The following is a 20,393-nucleotide window of genomic DNA, read 5'->3' on the forward strand; positions in this document are numbered from 1 at the left end:
CCGAGGGATTTAAGTGGAGCCATTAAAAAAGGGGGCTTTCAAGAAAATCCTAGTTGCATAGCAGTTTTACAAAATACAGAATGGAAATAAAGGAGGGGCAATTTTTTACAGCTATAATGCAACACTAATGAAGAGCGGGGACATAGTTCTGGTCTAGTGATCGAGGGTTAGAGCAAGCGAATCTCACCGCTCCTTCTCCCTCCCCGGCAAAAAATGAAGCTTCATGAAGGCTTATTTGAATTTAGAAATACCCCCTCCCTCTTCCCCAACTTCCTGCCTATCCCCATTATACCCCCCCCCCCCCCGAACCGTATCTGTCTCGTTTTATCAGCTGCTTGTCGTTCATTAGACAGAGTCAGACACAACACAGCAAGGTATTTATTACACGGCTTGTGATTGGTTTATATCCATGACTGCCAGACAGAGAGACTCCAACTTCAGCTTGATTTGCGGCCATCGAGGCATCGCATCAAATAAAGGCATTAGCTTGAGATCAAATACACGCTTTCTTGGGAGGATTTTTCTCATATGGACTACAATTTTAACTTCTCTTAAAAACACGAGGTATGAGGTAATTTCTGGTTGTTTGAGAGACAAGAAAAGGAGGGTTTAGTCAAAGTGTTCAGTCCTGACTTTCGTCTGTAGCTTCACGCATGTTTGGCGAATCTTCACGATATTAGTTTCCCTCTTTTGAACTACAAAATAGGGTAATAACTTGAAAATAATGCCTGAGTAATTGGTTGGTGTAAACTATTTAACTGTTTCCCATGTTTTCGGCACTAAAATCTTCTGCTCTTTCTAGGTTTAGTTTTTCAAACGACGCTCATCGTTACAGACTGACAGACGACTGAACATCCACAATAAAATCAAACATTTTCAGTGATACTTTATCAGAAACTTTTGTAATATGTGACTTATTCTCAAACAACAAGTTTATTTCATCGAGTATTACAGCATTACATACATGCAAAATAACCCCCATTTTCTTCTTTTTCTTCCCTATTTTAGACAAATGATGAAATGTTCATAATGACGGATATGTCTGCATTTGTCTTTATCTTGGTTGGGATATTTGGAAGTTTGATCATCACCGCAATGGACGGTAAGAATTTGATTTATTTAAGACCTAAACCTATTCATTAAACTAGTTGACTACATGAATGACTTATGGATGAAGAAATGATTTATATAATTGTCCAACTCAAAGAAGAACGAAAGCCGCCAAGTCTGATTTTAATCCTAACATGCAAGAAGTTGATAGCAAAATATTGGATTGATCGGTACTGTCACCTATTTTTCACAAGTAAATATGTATAAATTACCTGTACAATGCTCCTTAATTATTCCTAAGTAAAGTCTTGCCACCTGTATTTGCCAGTATCTAGTCTGTTTTAATTTATAGAACTTGAATGTAGATTTTCAGGAAAATGAAAGGGTTCTTTCATACGTTCTTATTTTTGGTTCGTTTTGTTGTTCAGTATATATATCTCAGCGCTTCAATGCCATACATAAATGCATCTGCGGAGTGTTTCACATGGATTTGACCCCAGAAGACCCAAAGGACCTTTTGCATTGACAGGTCTTGTGACCCTATCCCCCACAAATTAAACAGTCATGGCAAAAGGAACATCAGAAATTATAAGAGCACTTCAATACTAGTAATGTGAAGTCTCAGCCCATAACTTACATCACAGAAGAAATAGAAATGTGATTAGAAAATAATAGAAAATTTGCTGTTTGGCAAGAGTTTGCTAGTCTTGCAAATCCCATCTATGTTTGGGGTAGTTTCCCAAGTCAGACAACGAATTTTACTTGTATCCCATAACAAAAAGATTATGAATAGATTTATTTACACAAGTTTGGCAATTTATAGGCTGACAAAAAGACCAAAACAACAGTGCAGGCTTCCTGTATCTTCATTTGATTTTTTAAAACTCCTCAATTTTAATCTAATTTAAATTTATTTTTCTGCAGTAGTTGTCTTTATTAGTTTCTTTTTTCTGTAAGTAGTTTTCACATTTATTTGGCGTTATGATGAAAAAGAATGAACAAAAATTGATATTTAGTGCAAAATTCAATATGGGTTCCTTGTTTAAAAAAATATGATTTCACATGAAACACCCTCTTGCATATGTCATCTAAAGCCAATCAGGGTACCAATTTAGGACAAGCTCTAGTTGGGATTGTTCATAAATTTCCCTTTGTATTGACTAAGAATTTATCTGAAGGACATTTAGTATGGGATTTCTATGCCATGATTGTACAAAATACCATACTCAGTGAGCACGAAAAACACTTACAATTTAATGCAAAAACTTAGTTAAGGACTAAGGTAAAATTTTTATTGTGTGACTCAAATCCTGTCTCAAATTTAGGCTCAAATCCTGCCCCAAAGAAAAGAAGAGCATAGATAAGCAGCCCTAATATTATTAAGGAGTACCATTTCTACCACAACAGAGCTAGGCTCCAAACTAGGTGAAAGCCCAAAGTTTGAATTGGAATTTACATTTAATTAATTCCTGGATATGCTGCGAAGCATAGAAATGATTTATTATGAGGGGTCTGAATATGCAGATGTGTCACTCACTCACTCTAGCCATCACTAAGATATTAGCAGATCATCGATAATTAAATGTTTATCAATCGTCTTATGTCATCTGATTACAAACACAAAGTTCTTATCCAATAAAGGGTTGACAAGTTATTTATATTATGAACTGGAATCTCAATGTTTGATGTGCTCACACTAGCACATAGCTTGACCTTCGGATCATTTATACCAGAACAATCGAGGAAATATGGATTTAGATTGCATCATACAAAATAAAATAAAAAACAGACTCCTAAGCTATAGAAGAATACTATAAATGAACTGTCATAAGAATCATAAAAACAGGGCTTCTGACTGAATGTGGGGGAAAAGTTCAAATTATGCAGGACAATTATGCAGATTGTGCAGAGAAAATGGCAAATTATATGGGGGAAATGCAGGATGACATAACAACCAAACATAACAACCTTACTTTGCAAATAAAAAATACAGAAAAAATCACCAAATCCATGAAATATATCTTTTGAACTAAAATGAACCCCAATTTTGTCATTTCTAGATGAATTTTGTTGCTTCTATGGTGAATTTGAAGTTAATAAATACATTATTTATGTATGTTTAAAAGTTGTTTAAAGAAAAGTAAGAAAATATCTCTACAACACTAAATTTCTTTGAAGAGAACAAACTTAAAATAAATCCTTTACGGCATTCAAGTAAATTCTTTGGATTTATATAGAAAAATCACCAAACAATAATTTGTTAGTACTCTTATCGCTCAGGTTGAATGAAGACAAGTTGAATAACATTTCCAGACACATTTTATAGAATATTTGCTTTTTTCACAGTGTAAGTAAATAGTTTGTGAGTGAATATTAAAGCCAGAGACATTATGACTAGCAGTAATTCTAGTCCTCAAAATAGTGAATTCATGTTGAGTTTCAATGACTTCAAACATTTAAATTGCTTCAGTTGGTTGTGTTCTCACTTTAAACACCTGTAATGAATTATGCCACAGATCCTGAAAAACCCCTAACCTGAATATTTATATATCAATCTTGCATACTTACACTCCCTGAAAAGGGAATAAAGGGTTAAAAAACTACTTAAAAAACCTTAAGATAGGAAGGAAGGGTTTCTGAATCGGTTTTAAAACTCTAGAAGAGCATGTTGTTCCTTTGATGTCACAAGCCCCGTCTAGTCTACCATTTCACTTGGTCATGTTTTGGAAATTGGGAATTTAAAGAAGCATCCACATGCATCTTAGAAAGACATATTTTGGTATAACAAGAATAAGTGTCATAGGCACTTTAATATTGGTTATTAGAATTAGACGTCTAGTAGCTTATCCAATAAAAGCACATTTTTCCAGGTTTACTTATCAGTTAGACGACATAAAAGCGCGCGCCCATGGCGATATAGACGCACGAGAGAAATTATAAAGAACGATTAACAAGCGAAAGAGTGGTACGAGGCGAAGCCGAGTGACACTCTAGCTTGTTAAGATGTTTGTTATAATATGACCAAAAAGGTCTTGTTCAATTGGGAAAACATTGTCACACCACGAATAAGGTCTATTGGTAAGCGTTGTGTGACAACAACAAGAGTGTTAGGACTCATCAATGAATCAGCAAACTATAAAGCACAGATTTGTGTAAGAAATATTTGCTAGTTTTCCAAATTGTTGAGTAAAAAACACAACTCTTATCTCTAGAAATGTTTATGTGAAACTTGAGGCAAATAAAGTAAGAGAAACATCGCAAATAAGTTAAAAACTTTGGATGCAAAGAAATGACTATAATGACTAAATAACCCTTTTTCCCATTTTCTTTTTATATTTTGAAATGTTTTATGTTGTTTAGCAATGGGTTATCCCATGATACTGGACTGAGGTCAAAGATAAAAAATGCTGCCGCTTGCACAGCTAATCAGAATGCATGATCCTTAGGATACCCAACTGGAAAAAAATAATATTTCTCTTTCCATTTCCAGGTGCACTTGGTATGTCTTCCAAAAACAGGATATGCATGCATCATTCTGAAAATGACATGAGTGGTAACGGTACAGAAGTATGTCCAGAACCAGACTATTACTGCTTTGCAGTCTGGTCAAACAGGAAGTTACCAGATAATACCACAGTTACCAAGATTATACGGAAAGGCTGTTTTAGGATTTCATATTCCTTACCTGATTCTGAACACCCTTGTGGACATGAATGCATTCAGCGCCCTGCATTTGATTCCATGGCCAGGGTCAAGAACATATCTGGTTTTTGTTGCTGCGACACAAATTACTGCAATAAAAACTTTACAATGACAGAATATGATCTTGATGCATCACCTTCACCAACTAAAAGACCAGGTATGATATTCTGTGTGTAAAGAAAGGGAGAATTTATAGGTGTTTTATTTATCTTCATTTGAACTTGGTCGTCCATAATCAGGTGAAAATAATTGAAAGTTTCTTACTGCGTGAGTTGGTTGTTAGTAATTGCTGTTATGTGCATGCTTAATTGATTAAGATTCTTTTCATTCCATTTCATTTTTAGGACAAAAACATAACTCCAAACAGAGAATAAAAATGATTGTTGGTGTTACACTAGCAGCAATGACTATGCTTACCACTGGCTTAACATGCTATTACTGTTTGTACAAAAAGAACAAGTCAAACCTCCTTATTTATACAAAAGCTGACCCAGAAGAAAACGAACCTCAAAACTCTAGTCTTGACCTGGCTCAGCTGAAGCTTAGAGAGCTAATTGGACAAGGGCGCTATGGTACTGTCTGGAAAGCTACTTTGAATGAAAAAGTTGTTGCTGTCAAAGTGTTTTCACCGGAAAATAGATTTTACTGGCAAGTTGAGAAAGAATTTTATGAATGTTTAGGAATGAAAACAAGCCCTTTTGTACTCGAGGTATGAACTAGCAAGACCATTTTGTTGAACTGTTACATGGCTGATAGCCTACTGTTATGAGATTGGCAAATAACAGACTGCTGGTCTGCCATCTAACACGAATAAACAGTTGACAAATTGCTGTTAAATGGTAGAAAAATGGCTGACAGTTTGTTAACAGGGCATCAGTTGGGTTGCTGATCTTGAATTTTATCCTTTAATAGTTAATTTATAGCATTACTTTCAACACAGTTGTTATTGGAAAGTCTCCAAACAAATATGAGAGATGGTATTGATAGAAGTACAACACTACTCTTGCTGTGTTCAGGTTTCTTTTTACATTATTGCAGCATATTGTTCTGCGTGTTCTAAGCTCTTGACTATTGTCTGTTATATGTAGCAATAGTCATTATGGCCTGACAGATGCAGTTAGCAACTCATCTACAGAATAGAACAGAACTTTTACACATCCCTATCTCATTAAGTTCAGTTAAAGGTTTTTTCTTACAATAACTTACAAATTTCTCATGCGCTGATTGGTTATTTTTATCATCAATAAGAGGACAGACAGACAAAGCTGACATCAACGAGCGTGTGCTCTTTCCGTTAGTTTTTTTTTGATCACTAAAAATGAGAAGTTTTTATGTTTTTGTTTTTGTTAAAAAACAAATAGACATCAGATTTTTATGTGTCTGTCCTACTATTGACGACAAATTGCGTCATCACATTGTCAAAGTAGAATAAGGATCCACACTACTCTGACAATGTGATGACACAATTTCTCGTCAATAAGCAGAAAGACACATAAAAAACTGATGTCTATTTGTTGAATTTATGTGAAACCTAAATATTGCAGTAATCTTAATTTTGTTTTTCAAGTCTGTTTTTGACATATTTTTGTGCTTGGGTTAGTTTATTGATGCCTGTGAAAGACCAATAGAGGGCACATCTGACTATCTTCTCCTGACTGAATACCACTCAAGGGGATCTTTGCGACATTATTTACAAAGTAATGTTATAAATTGGAAAGAAATGTGTATTCTTGGCTACACAATGGCCTCAGGATTAGCATTTATTCACCAAGAAGAAGGTGAGGATTGGATGTGATAGAAAAAAACAATCTTGCAGCAGTACTAAATAGTACTAAATTATGCTCACATGATTTTCATTATTGGGGACATTATCTTTATCTTGAATAAAATAATAATTGAAGATTCCCCCATCCCCTCTTCCCTCGCCCCAATATTATTTTAACTAACTTTTCAGTTTTGGCTTCTTGTCTCTATTATATTATGCCTATTATATTATGCCATAGGTAATAGAGGGGAATGGTTAGGAAACCTATTGTTATAGGTCTTTGTTCGCTTTTGATGTTGAACCGGTCTTGACTGTGCACAATGTTTGATTTATGCTCATCCCAAATTGAAAAATAAGTTAACATAAACTTCGTCTATGGGATTGTTGTAAGGAATATTCAAATATCTCGTTATAAATCTTTTGAACTACCAGCCAAAAGAAAGATTTTGGTCTGTTCACTCAGCCATTGCCAACAATCGTAAAACAATGGTAAAACAAAGGATTGTGCATGGTCACGCTTAAAAAAGTGAACAAAGACTTATAACAAAAGGGTTTCCTAACCATTCCCCTCTATTAACTATGATTACGCCTACACTGTATGTCTAATCAGACAGTATTTTCATAGCTTGAATCGATTTTTCATGTTTCTATCCTTATTTGTTTCTGTCTTACATATCATTTCAGGAACAAGACCAGCTTTTGCGCACCGGGACTTCAATAGCAAGAACCTTCTGGTAAAGCTGGATGGCACTTGTGCATTGGCAGATTTTGGGTTTGCAATGAACGTACCTGCTGCTGCAAAACCAGCAGATGATGGGACCCTAATAACTGAGGTATGGATAATAGCTATTTCTATTACAATATTGTTGAAAGGCATTGAAAAACGTGTTTGGAAAATAAAGATATCAAGTTGACATTTTCACGAAATAAAGAAATTAAAAAAGACCCCAAAATTTGTCAGGGAGGACACAAAATAACCACCACCCAGATGATGATCAGGTGTGGTCATTAGGTGTCTGTTGTTGTGCTCCATCCTTAAACAACAAATAAATAGCAAGCAGTTCTATTATTCCTGATAGATGGTAGCAAATGATACAAATTGTGCAATAAGGAAAGGTATGCCTTTATTGGGGAGGAGGGAGAGCTGGGGCATCAGAGGGAAGTTCATCTTTTAAAATTCCACTTTTGTGGAGGGTTGAACTTTTTTATGTTGACAAAAAATAGCTCCTTTTTGACTTAAGAAGAGAGTCATGAATTTTTGAGTGAAGGGAAGGTGGGGGATACAACCATTTAAAACAAGTTTACTGCAAATCCCTCAGCCCTCCTCCCCAATAAATAACATACCTTGCATAAAGTATATATAAAACGGTCAATTTTTTCTTTGATTGAATTTTTCCTTTTATTTTCAGGTGGGTACATTAAGGTACATGGCACCAGAGGTACTTGATGGAGCTGTCAACCTACACGATATCCAAGGAGCTCTAAAACAAATAGACATATATGCTATGGCTTTAGTTTTATGGGAGACTGCCATGCGCTGTGAAGACATATTTGGAAGTAAGTATCTATAGCTATTATATAGAGTTACACATGGCCCACTGCAAACTATTGTTTCAGAGTTACTTTTGCCTCACTTTTCTTCACCACCCTGTAAAGTCAGCAGATCCAGCTGATCTGAAAATAGTGACATAGAAATGCCGTCACTGCAAACATTAGGGGTCATGAAGCCTGCGAAAAATAGAAACATGCCTGCCATTTTTTTTCATAATAAGAATATAAAACTCATAAGTTATTGTGTCAATGTTATAAAGCACATATTAGCAACGTTATTTTTCTCATGTGGTAGCCTGGAAATCCATTATTTCAAGAGGAAAGTGGGAAAAGAGAAAAACAACTTAGCTTTGCAAATTTTCTTGATTCTGATTGACTAACATTTTTTTCTCAGATCAGCTGGATAAGGTTTTTTTGTTGTTGTCAGCTCAAGACCTATCGAGCTTGGTAGTCTTTTTTAGTTTCTGTTTGAGTTGTTTATTGATTTTCTCCTGATGGATTATCAATATAGCCTTTGACCTAGTCTTGTATTTGAGCTAAATTATTTGCTTTGTTTTTTGCTATATGTTCATTAAGACAAAAGTCCCAACAGGTAAACGGGGGATGGACTACCATCAGTCAAATGAATCATTACCATTGACCTGTTTATGCTTTTAATTTAATCTGTATGTAGAAAAGAAAACAGTGGTATTTGATTAGTTATTACAATACTTAAAATAACATTATAGAGTGCTTTTAGTCTCACTCTTGAAATTAGTGAAAGCCCGCCAGCTAACGGTCAAGCAAATCAGATGGGAAGCATAGATCAGCGCTAAGTGAAGTGAATTGATCTTTTGATAAAGAACAGACTATAATCTGTATATCTAACAACTTATATAAAACTTTCAGTTTTGTTCTATTAGGATTTAACTTGTAGCAAACTAGTTCAACACAGTTGGAGTCTTGTAAATATGTTGTAAAGTTCAAAGCAATACTAAAAAGCAAACGAACCGTAATGTCAGTTTAACCTGCTTTGCTGGCAGTATTCAAAATATAAATTCGGCACGGTGGAGATTTGATAGACCGTTAAGAAATAAAATGATTTGAAACAACTGAGAGTCCCAGTTCAATTTGCTTTACCTTCTTCATTTCATATTTCGAATTCAACACTGAAATTTCAACAATAAGGTAGTTAAATACTACGCTATGCATAGGAGGGATTAGTTCAAAACAATACGCCAGGTATTCTCTGTCCTCCAGGCTGTGGATCTTCAATAATATAAGCTTTCTCGTATATTTAAAATCAGAACAATATTAGGACTTCGTAGGATGACTGTGCCCCCCCCCCGAATTTAGTCTTTTTTTCATGTGATTTCAAATTTAGGTGGTGTCATCTAAAATAGTAAATAACTTATCTACTTTAGTTGACGTCACCTATTCAACAGTGAGACTAAAAGCACTCTATTACATCATAACCTTGAATTCTCAGGTCCTCCTCCATATATTTCTAATCATTGACATTGATATTATACTAATAATTGTGTTACAGAAGGTCTTGTGCCAGAATTTAAACTGCCATTTGAAGCTGAACTAGGAGCAATGATAACTTCTGAGGTGATGCACACTTTTGTAGTGACCAAAAAAGCAAGGCCAGGATTTCCTGATGCTTGGAAAAACAATCATCCTGTAAGTGATGTGCTATTACTTGTTTCTTTTGTTAATAACTTTCCCTGTAAGAAAGGAACCTTTCAGCTAGATACAAATGGTTAATCATTTCTATATCTTTAATATATATTGCCCATACAAAATAATACATCTTTAATTTACATTGCCTGTACTTATATGTAGACAATTACTGGCAGCTTGACCATGAGGGTATATCCAAGATGTTGCTTAGCTAGCTGGGGACAAATCCTAATTAATTTTGTCACCCCTGAAAATACAGTGATAAATGACTGGTTAATAAATGATTCTTAAGGCTTTGTCAACTCAATTATTAGGGCCATTTTACGATACATGGATCAGTTTCTCTTGAAACAGTTGAAGATTAAAAGTCTCTCTATGGATGAAGTTTTCTGTGACTGGTCAGAATTGAAGTTCCCCTTTAACAGTGCGTTTAGAAAGTATTGGATTTCTTCATGTCACATTACTCAGTTTTGTTTGTCCTATTTTTAATCAGGGAATAAGATCATTAAAAGAGACAATTGAAGATTGTTGGGATCAGGATGGTGATGCACGTCTTCTTGCTTTATGTGTTAAAGATAGACTAGAAGATCTTGCAAATGAATGTCCAGGGACAACCTGTGATAATGTATCTATTGGTACAGTCCAAGAGTTCCAACAGAATTTCATGTTGGAAACACCTGAAACATCACTCATGGATAAAAACACAATGTTTGTGACTATAAACAAAGATGATGATGCAACGATTGTTTAGGTAACTATGTTATGGCAGGTCACCCCACCCCACCCCACCCTACCAGGATTTGCATACTATGATTTAGTAACCATAAGATTAAATATTATTTGTTGGTTCCATGACTAGCAAATGGCCTACCAGAAGGGTTCGTGCAGGTCCTTGAACTCCTTAAAAGAGGTTGAAATTTTAGAATGTAACTTTAAGGGCAATTGAAAGTCCTTTACAATTAAAAAAAAAGGAAAAAATCTGCTAATAGTCCTTTAAAAATCCAAGAAAACATGTCAATAAAGATTTAGAAAAATATCTTTACTGTAAAAATACTTTACTGAGATATATTTATATGAAAAGATTGTGCTTGATGATAACAACTCCATAATAGGACAATCACATTTGCTGGATTCCTGTGTTTTTTGCACATGCTCATCCCCTTTGTTTGACAGTTTTGCATGCTATTGAATTCTTAAATGTGTATTACTCTTTGAAAATTGCATGTCGGTCCTTGAATACTTCCTGAAAAGTTCTTGAATATTTTCATGGGAATCTTGCATGAACCCTGTACTACGCTGTACAAATAAGGAAGCAAAAAAAATCATCCAATCAGAAATCAGTTCATGTCATGAGTAATATGTGAGGCCTTGTTAAGAACAGGTAGTGCATCTTATTTTTCTATAAATATTCCTTTAATGTAAGTCGTAGGTATCGTGGTAGGATTTTTCAATGCTGATCCCTTTGACCCATGTAACTGCTCTTATTTGGGTCCCAAGCATTGTGTTGTAGGTAACTATACTAGTTTAGAAAGCCGCCTTGTCAGCACAAATTGCAAGTAAATATGTAAAAAATCATTTTTAAAACTTTTCAAAATTTTTGTTTATTTTCGTGGAGCATATTTCATATCATAATAAGGTATGTTAAATTATTATAATATCTATTATGATGTCAATAGAAGTGAAATAAGTCCTGGCATACATCAAAATTAGAAAAAATGTATTTTTTGGCTTTATTTTGCATAATTTATACCTGTTTTACTTTAGCACAATCTGTGGGCCCAGTTGTAAGATAGGTGGATAGTGCTATCCAACTAATAAATCTTATTAAAATTCATTGTATAACAGGAACAATATTGTGTTATCCACTAGATAAGGATTGGTAGGATTTATCCATTGGATAGCACTTACAACCTGGCCCCGATTGCCTGTGTTATAATAGCTTAAATTATTAAAATATCTAATTAACTACTTTGGAAGTTTGAATGAAAGCAATAGGCATAACTGTAAAAATCCTGTCTGTGTTAGATGTCATACGTAAAAAAATTGAAATTATATATATTATTACATTGTTGCTCTATTGACCAGATTTGATACATCAGCCAGCTGGTCAAACACCATTCTCATTCCCAGATCCTCTTTGGTTGTCTTTCCTCCCCTCCTGGGAAACTACAACCAGAAGCAAGGAATATTGCGACCACGTCCTCACAGCACATGCTCGAACTCTTTCCAAGACAAGGCAAGACAAGCATGGACAAGCCTTGTCTACGAATGGCAAACAAAAAACATCCATTTGTCTTTGATTATCCATTCAAAAAGTAGATCTCTTATCCTTCTTTAAAGCCAATCAAATTGCGAGAATTTGTAGGGTTTCCCAGAGCCTCTGACGGGGAGGAACAACAACCAAGGAGGATCTGTGAAGGGAAATGGTCAAACACAAGGTATTATTCACCTTTCTGCAATTGAGAAGGGACTGGGAATTAGTGTAGAAATATTAATCTTATTAAAAAACAAACCTCATCACTTGAAAGATCACACTAAACTTATTGGAGTTTATTTTGGCAAATACTGACTGATAAGCAAGCTTTAAACAAAACTTAGAATAAGAGAGAATGTATGGTTTTTGTGTGTAACACCAATAAAGTTAAAACATTTTTAAAGACTCCACTGCCTAAGAAATGTTGGTCAGTCTATTCACAAGATATGAGCAAAGCTAACACACTAATAATCATTTAATGATGACTATTACAATGTGAATACTATAACTGGGGCCACTTAGACAGCAAGAACCAATCAAATTGTTGAATAAAAACAATACATTCAAACTTTGGTGGAGCCAATCAGAAAGCCACAGAAAACAATAGCCTTTGAACATATTCTTATATTCCCACGAGAAAATGACAATGGCTATCTAGTTGTTTACATGTAACATCAGGGTCAAATTAGCATTCTTGTGCAGTCTAGGTTTCTGATTGGCTCTACTACCCAAAGTTGGGAATGTATTGTTTTTATTCTACATTTTAATTGGTTCTCTTGTCTAGCTGGTCTAAGTGGCCCTGTTTATAGTAGTAGCTTACTGAAATTATAAATAAAAGGTTTTTCATAGAGGACTGACTCAACATGCAGGTTGGAGAGGTTGCAGAATAACAGCTTAGATTATCTATGACTTGGTAGTTAGCCTCATCCCTCTCTCATTAAACTCTGCTCCATAATCTCTAAAGTGTTAATTAAATATCAAGTTTATTTTTTGTTCTGATTGTTATATATAATTATGTTTTGGAAAGTATATGTGCAAATGAAACCTGTACGTACACAGATCCAAAAAATATAGTTCAGTGAAGGAAGAGGTCTATATAAAATTGAGGGCCCAGTTGTAACTAGGGTGGATAGTGCTATCCGATTCCTATCCTATGGATGGTCCTTATATCTGATGGTAAATTTATTGGATAGGATAACAGCATCGCTTCATCCACTACTGGATATAGATTTGTCCATCAGATAGCACTATCCAATCTTAATACAACCAGGCCCAGTAGAATAATTTGTATGCTTAAATGAATATAGAACAAGCTTTGTTCACCTTGTAATAGTAATTGTATTAAACAATGGTATTGCAGCAAAAGGAAATAAATTTTTGTAAAAGATGTGTACAAGTTTGTATTATCAAAATGTTCAAATAGACCTATTCACCTTTGTTGTTTGTATTTCCATTTCAGACCATGTGATGCCACTCTTGGGAGTTGATTCTTTCTCATGTAAATATCTTAAAATGTTCGTCATAGAAGAACAATTCTCAGGGGAATGTCACATGGTCTGAAATGGACAATGTGTATACAACAATAAAGAGGTCTTTTTTTATAGTGAATCTGGTGATTTTAAAAAGATATACTACAACTATTATCGTTGTAGTGCGACCAGCAAAGTTCAATGTCTCGTTTGCAAACTAGTATTTTGATGACCGTCCATCAAAGAACTGAAATCAAAAACAATATCTTGAGAGAGATTTTAGACTGAATTTTAATCCTAAGAAGATCTTGGAGGATTAGGGGGTTAAAATCTTTAATGAAACCTCCCTAAAGACAGTTAAAAAAATCAGTTCTTTGATTAACGGTCAAACCAGACATTGAACTTTGCAGGTTGCTCTTCAATGACAATGTAGCAACAATTAAAGTGTCAGAAAAACTAAATATTATGTTTTTGATATAAAAATCCTTATGAACTAACACATTCTGTATTCCATTGGGAAAACTACACAATGTTAGCATAGCCAGGATTAGTTTATAGCCAGTTATTTACCCTATATTCACTGAGTACTAGCATTCAAAAATATTATGGACACCTGCAAGAATCAACGGCAACTGGCCATTTTCATGATTGACCCAAATATAATGAATTATTCTCAAGGGAATGACACTGAAATGTAAAACCATTACGCTCTAGTGGAATTGATTCTCAATTATCAACCCCCAATTTGTTCTTGAGAAAAGGGATTGACTTCCCTTTAAAAAGCAGAAGTGAGAATAAATGACCTGTGAACCACAGCGTACATTTTTATATCATCCTTTATCAATATGTTACCAGTACTACTGAGGTTATGTTGAAATACAAAGAAAGAAACTAAATGAAAATGAGTGCAGAACTAAATGTCAGAGTCCTTTTCTATATGTAAGATATCTTTCATTGGCAAGGCCAAACAAAAAATGAGTGCTTTTCCTGTTGCATGAGAAAACAATTGGGATTATTTGGTCGGATTTTTTTACTGATACAACAGAGGAAATGAGCTTAGTGGGAACCCTGTGGTGCATTTGGGAATGAAAAAATATTGGGGTCACCAAAAATCGGCAAGAAAATTAGGGTCAGTTGCACGACAGGAAACACACTTATTTTTTGTTTGGCCTAATCGGCAAGCAGAAGTTTATTCCCTCCCCTACCTCAGAGCTGATCACACTACCTAACACTGCTCTCTCTGTAACTTTCCAATTTATCTTAGATTGTGAAATAGTATAATTATTGCATTCTTTTTATTCCAGCCATGCTGTATAAATTATTTTATGACTCATATATTCCAACTTTCCTAACTAGTATAAGCAATACGCACAAGTTGCAATCTCTTTTATTTCAATTTAAAAATACTTTCATAATCTTCAAGCTGTAATTAGCAAAAATATTCTTTAGACAACATTATGGATAATAGATAATTGTAGGTCAAAATTCTAGTAAAACCTCACTTTTATATTTAATTAATAATAAATGCTACATTAAAGTGCATTAAATTTTGATTTATGTGATGGCAGCTGTTTTGATGTCATGTGCCTTTATCATCAATCAATGGTAAGATGAAAATCTACATCAATAGTATTGATAATTTCTGAGTGATCAAGTACCAAATTAGTGGCAACCTAAATTCACAGAGAACGCCAGTCTAAAAGTATTAGGGATGATCCTTGTATCTTCTAGTTTAAGACTTTTACATTTTTTACTTTGAAAGTGAAATGTAGATTTGCTATTACTTTGGTATTTTGGTGCGCTAAAGAATAAATTTAATGCATATGAGTGCCACTATTAAATTTAAAGCATTCCAAGTCATCTGCTTTGATTATTGTTTAGGAGTCTGTAAGAGTCACTTTCAGAGAAAAGTATTTTTGAGGTCTGTATGTTTTTCACTTTCAAGCAAGCATTCCTAACACTCTTAGAAGAGGAGCCTCCCAGGCAAAAATCAAGTGAAATAGTAATGGTATAATTTACAGTGCAACACACAATGTATTTGCATACTTCTATGCACTGGCATTTTCCTGACAAAAATGGCTCTGACCATTTCGATACCTCCAGGGATCATTATCCTACTTGAGAATGATTTCTGAAGGTATTGAAATGTTCTAAGACCAAACAAGATTTTACATGATTTACATGTATTTGACAAAACCATCCAGTTTGCTTAATGTAGAAAAGCCCTTGCATAAAAGTATCACAAGTCAGACTTTTGCACATAGGTCTGTAACTGAAGTCATATGAATCTCATACAATTATGTACAATAAATTCTTTACACTTAATGTGTTACAAGTCTAATGAGGGAACTATGAAACCCTGAATTTTTCTATACAATACGATGCCTCCAATTAGACAAAAATATGAAAGCATTTTATAATAAATAATTTTTGGATTTATAAACAGAGACTTTAGTCTTGATAAGAGCCTTATACATGCTGATTATGGGCTCTGCTTCTACCTGTTTCTAAATACTCTGCAAGGTCATTTATGTTGTTCCTTCAGGGCTTAGAATAACAGCTGGTAAGTCTCTTGTCATGATGACCCACCAAATTAGTTTTAGCTTACTTGTACCTCGTTTCTGGCTCAACATTATTGGTCAAAATAACCAGCAAGGCAAAGATTTGAGTGGAGTGGACAAGTTCCAATTCTGGGCGGATGTTGTCTGATGTGCAGCTGTTATTTTAAGCCCTGCATTTGGTGTTTTCAATGAATCATTGTTTCAAGAGAAAACAAACTGGAGTGTGTTCAAACATATTGTATGCACATTTACGCATCTTGAATGCATTTTGTCTTCAATGGTTTTATAAAAATTATGAAGGCAAAATAATATTTCTTTGTACATCTTTGAAAAATTCATGGCTCATTGCTAACTTGGCAGAGATTCTTGAATCTGGCTGATAAGTCAGCATTTTCTGAAACATCAAGAATCATTTTATTTTAGCTGCAATACTGTATAATGTGTAGGAAATAGTGTCCAGAAAAATAATTAAGAGTTTTGAAAATAAACATTTTTTGGGCCATCTTGGTAGGCAGAGTTTGTAAATTGACGTCAGAATGTTGTGCAAATTTCAATGAGCAAACTCTGCCAATCAAAACATAAAACTGAAGCATCAATACCTATTTGGTTAGCAGAAGGGAGCACAATTCAAATTTGTCAAATTATTTTGTTGTTAAATAGAAATATAAGACTTGTAGAAGTGTTCATGCACAATAACAAAATTCAATGATTAATTTATTACCTGTAAAATGTCTATAGCTGGATCATGGAGTGAGGGAATCACATTTTCTAGTGACTGTACTGGCCACTTAGGAAAAGTAGTTTTGTAATCTGGCAGTTCTGACACACCAGGCCAGATATCATTGTCTGGTGTCCCAAGAGTTCTGAAACAGTTAAGGCATTGCATGAGAAATTTTGAAACATCATGATAATAAACCCCTTTTCTAATACTATTACCTGTTGTTCAAAATTTATTTATTTATTTATTTACATTCATATTTTAACAGGAAGCTTCTTCACTTATAAATGTGATTTTCAAGAAGGTCCTGATAAGTAAGATATTTTTACAATAATATGCAAAAAGAGAATTTGGAGGTTGAATATCGAAACCAGCTCGTTACTGAAAAGTCAACATCATTATTACTAGTATGTAAAACTGTAAAAGATGAAAAGTTCAGATTATTTAGGTTTACAGGTTTAAAAGAAATTCGATTCAAAATGGTTAATAATAAAACATTTTTTGGGAGTGTCACTCAGATTGTTCCATTCTTTCATGGCTTGAAACTGCATTGTTTTTTTCCCCAGTTAGTTTTGGGTCGTGGTAAGCGAAACTCACTTCCATGCCTCGTGTTGTAGCCATGCTCATTGAGCTTAAAAATAATATGCATTTGAGACATACCTGAATATTCTAAACAACTGGTCAATTTCAGAATCCCCCGGGAATAGTGCTCTCCTTGTAATCTGGCATAAAAACAAATGACATTGATATCACTATCAGAAGTTAGTTTAAAGAAAATAATATCTCTCAAATTGTCTAAACAAAAATAACAAAGAAACTAAAATGAATGGATCTGAAAGTTAATGTAGATTACTCATCAACAGCATGGCTCTAGAAAATATAAATATGATATGAATATAATTTATATAAAAATACAGTAAAAAATGTATATATTATGTAAGAAATGTAAATTCTTACCATTTCAGCAAATATGCAACCAATACTCCACACATCTACTGGAGTTGAATAATAACGACATCCAAGCAATATCTCAGGTGCTCTGTACCATAGAGTTACCACCTCATGGGTGTATGACCTCACTGGAACACCAATTGCTCTAGCCAAACCAAAATCTGCCAGCTTGATTGATCCATTCTTGTCTATCAAAAGGTTCTGTGGCTTTAAATCTCGATGGAGTATTCGGTGTGAATGGCAAAAAGCTATCCCATTTAGCAACTGGTATAAGTAACTCTGGGAATAATAAAATACACCAAAACAAGACTTCATTTAATATTCAATGCACATGTATTTGCATAAAACTTGATCAAAGATAAAAATTGACAATGGTCAAAATGGAAAGGTTGAAGCATACTTTTACAAGTGGTAGTTGCATACCACTAGCAGGTAAAGAGTCCAGATACTTCTTCAGGTCTTGGGTTAAGAATTCAAAGACTAAATAAAGGCTGTTGACACTTTGTACAACGTCAAACAAACTGAAAATTGAAATGTATAAGGGAACAAAAACATTTTTCAGTATTAATAGATAATATTTCCTATACACCTAATTAAATAATTGTTGTCGGGTTCAAAAAAAGGTTATATCATCAAAGCTAAGACGAAGGGGATTATGGGAAGACAAACAATTATTCATGTTAACCTCATGCGTATTGCAGTTTTCCCTTCCTGTGCACATTTTATGCATCATGGCTTTGGCATGTTGTTAATCTAGGTCAACCGACTTTGCTCAACTGTGCATTTTTACATGTCTATATGCAAATATAATACACATTTCGGAGTACCCAAAATCCTTTTTGGTCTTAGCTTGGATGATATGACCTTCTCGAACCCGACTATGTTTTTTCAATTAGGTGTATGTTAATATACTACTATGGACCATTCATAATTCATGAGTTGGGTGGGGGGGGGGGGGGGGGCAGTTTTTTCAGTCAAAATTTAGGGAGGCTAATAAAAAATGAGGATAATTATATTTATCTTTTTATCTTGATTATATTCTGCAATTCTCCCAACCCATTCATTATGAAAATTTAAATCAATAACATTTTGAAGTTTAATTGTATCTATCAGTTTCAATTGAGGCTTTGTTTTTAAGTTTAACTTCATTAAGGTTTACAGAGTGGTCCATGACCACCGCCCCCCCGCCCCCCCCCCCCCCCCCAACCCCCTCAGATCTACAACTGCACATTACCATATCTCTTAAATCTAAATTATTGCTTGGTAAACTAATAGACATCTGTTACACAATTTTTGGTGGAGAAAGCAATATTGTTTTGAGGTGTCTGTTCTACGAAATTCAGGCACAAATATCTTATACCAATACTGAAAACGATGAACTCACCTGACTACATTGGGATGCGATAATTCTTTCAAAAGTGAAATTTCTCTTATCGCTGTGCTAGGAACGCCCTCCGATTCCCTAAAGTAAGGCAAATACTTAAATTACTCTTTTCCTATAGTGATATAAATCATCTTTAATTTCAAGAACTTTTTCCATACGTCACCCCCAACATGGCAGTCATTTTTTTGTTGAAGGTCAATGTTAGCAAAATGCAAGATATTGATATGTTGAGGCCAAATACAAAGAGATAAATCAAAATGCTGAGTAACTATTTCATCAGCCGAAGCCTATGAGAAACGACAAAGCAACAATTCAAAGAAAGAAAGCCAGTATCAAAACCAAAGCTTTCATCAAGTACAACAAAGAACCACGGTACTCGGTCGGACAGCTAACACATATATTATCAAGACTCACGCGTCAAGTCTTATTCTTTTCAAGGCAACCATTCCCCCATTAGTTTTGTCTTTTGCTTTGTAGACGACTCCATATGTGCCCTCTCCAATTTTCTCAATTCTTTCAAATTTCTCCATGGAATTAGACATCACCCCGGGGAAGACAGAGAAGACAGTACATCTAGCATACACTTGGTAACGCAAACACAGCCTAGCTTCCTGCGCGCCAAACTAATTTGGACTGATTGGTTGATTTTTCGCGCCAAATAAATTCTTTATTTTGATAGGTCAAAAACATGAAACGCCCGCACGCCTTTCGTAATATGAGTCAGCGGAAAACCGAACTGCCGAAGACCTTCGGCTCCTATCTTACTTGATAAACGGCTTCACTGATAGAACATAGTCTCTCATCTAGCTCATCTTAGAAATATTATATTATATTTGATTAAATCTTAAATCTAGAATTTATTTTCATAATAGAGAATAAGAGATGAGGTGTGTGACCATAAGTGCACCATTTTGCTGGACAAAAGGACTAACTATAGCTCCTTGGATTCTTCGGTTGATATTATATGTTTGGTTCAGTATCGCGGTTCCTACCGATGGGGTCCGTTTCAAAATGAGAAAAAAATCTCGATACTTAGACCTTCATTTTTAGTAAGGAAAAGGGTTAACAGAAGATTGGGATAATTAATAAAAAAACTAGAATATTCTTAACATTTCTTTGCGCGAAACTATCATGAATATATATTTGGAAATTGATGACGCAAATCGGTAACAGCTGTTTGAATAAATAAAAAATTGAGCCAATCATTGGGAGAAGCCAAGTTGAAATCACCATATTTGGTCATGACAGACAGGTAACTGACGTAATGGTGATATAAGGAGTAAAGATTTATTATATGTGCAGGGTGTAGGCCTCCCCGAAGCT

At 34.6% G+C, this 20,393-nt stretch overlaps 2 protein-coding genes across 2 annotated transcripts; one reads left to right on the forward strand and one right to left on the reverse strand.

The window, feature by feature from the left end:
• Nucleotides 1-413: 413 nt before the first annotated feature.
• LOC116294470 (activin receptor type-2B) lies at nt 414-13,376 on the forward strand. Its single transcript, XM_031702068.2, has 9 exons — nt 414-564; nt 1,009-1,102; nt 4,541-4,909; nt 5,097-5,461; nt 6,353-6,530; nt 7,202-7,350; nt 7,927-8,074; nt 9,597-9,733; nt 10,227-13,376. Exons 2-9 carry the CDS (start codon nt 1,021-1,023, stop codon nt 10,482-10,484), a joined length of 1,686 nt encoding a protein of 561 aa, XP_031557928.2. The 5' UTR covers nt 414-564; nt 1,009-1,020; the 3' UTR covers nt 10,485-13,376.
• A 1,445-nt stretch (nt 13,377-14,821) lies between these two features.
• Nucleotides 14,822-20,369, reverse strand: LOC116294472 (cyclin-dependent kinase 2). The gene is made up of 7 exons (XM_031702073.2): nt 19,485-20,369; nt 19,071-19,148; nt 18,087-18,207; nt 17,693-17,965; nt 17,396-17,457; nt 16,739-16,880; nt 14,822-16,411 (listed from the first exon to the last, which is right to left on the reverse strand). Exons 1-7 carry the CDS (start codon nt 19,610-19,612, stop codon nt 16,310-16,312), a joined length of 906 nt encoding a protein of 301 aa, XP_031557933.2. The 5' UTR covers nt 19,613-20,369; the 3' UTR covers nt 14,822-16,309.
• Between the last annotated feature and the right edge of the window lie 24 nt (nt 20,370-20,393).

The sequence above is a fragment of the Actinia tenebrosa genome, unplaced genomic scaffold (assembly GCF_029948245.1).
Source record: "Actinia tenebrosa isolate PJP-AT-01 unplaced genomic scaffold, QUT_ActTen_1.0 PGA_scaffold11__36_contigs__length_13525064, whole genome shotgun sequence".
NCBI lineage: Eukaryota > Metazoa > Cnidaria > Anthozoa > Actiniaria > Actiniidae > Actinia > Actinia tenebrosa.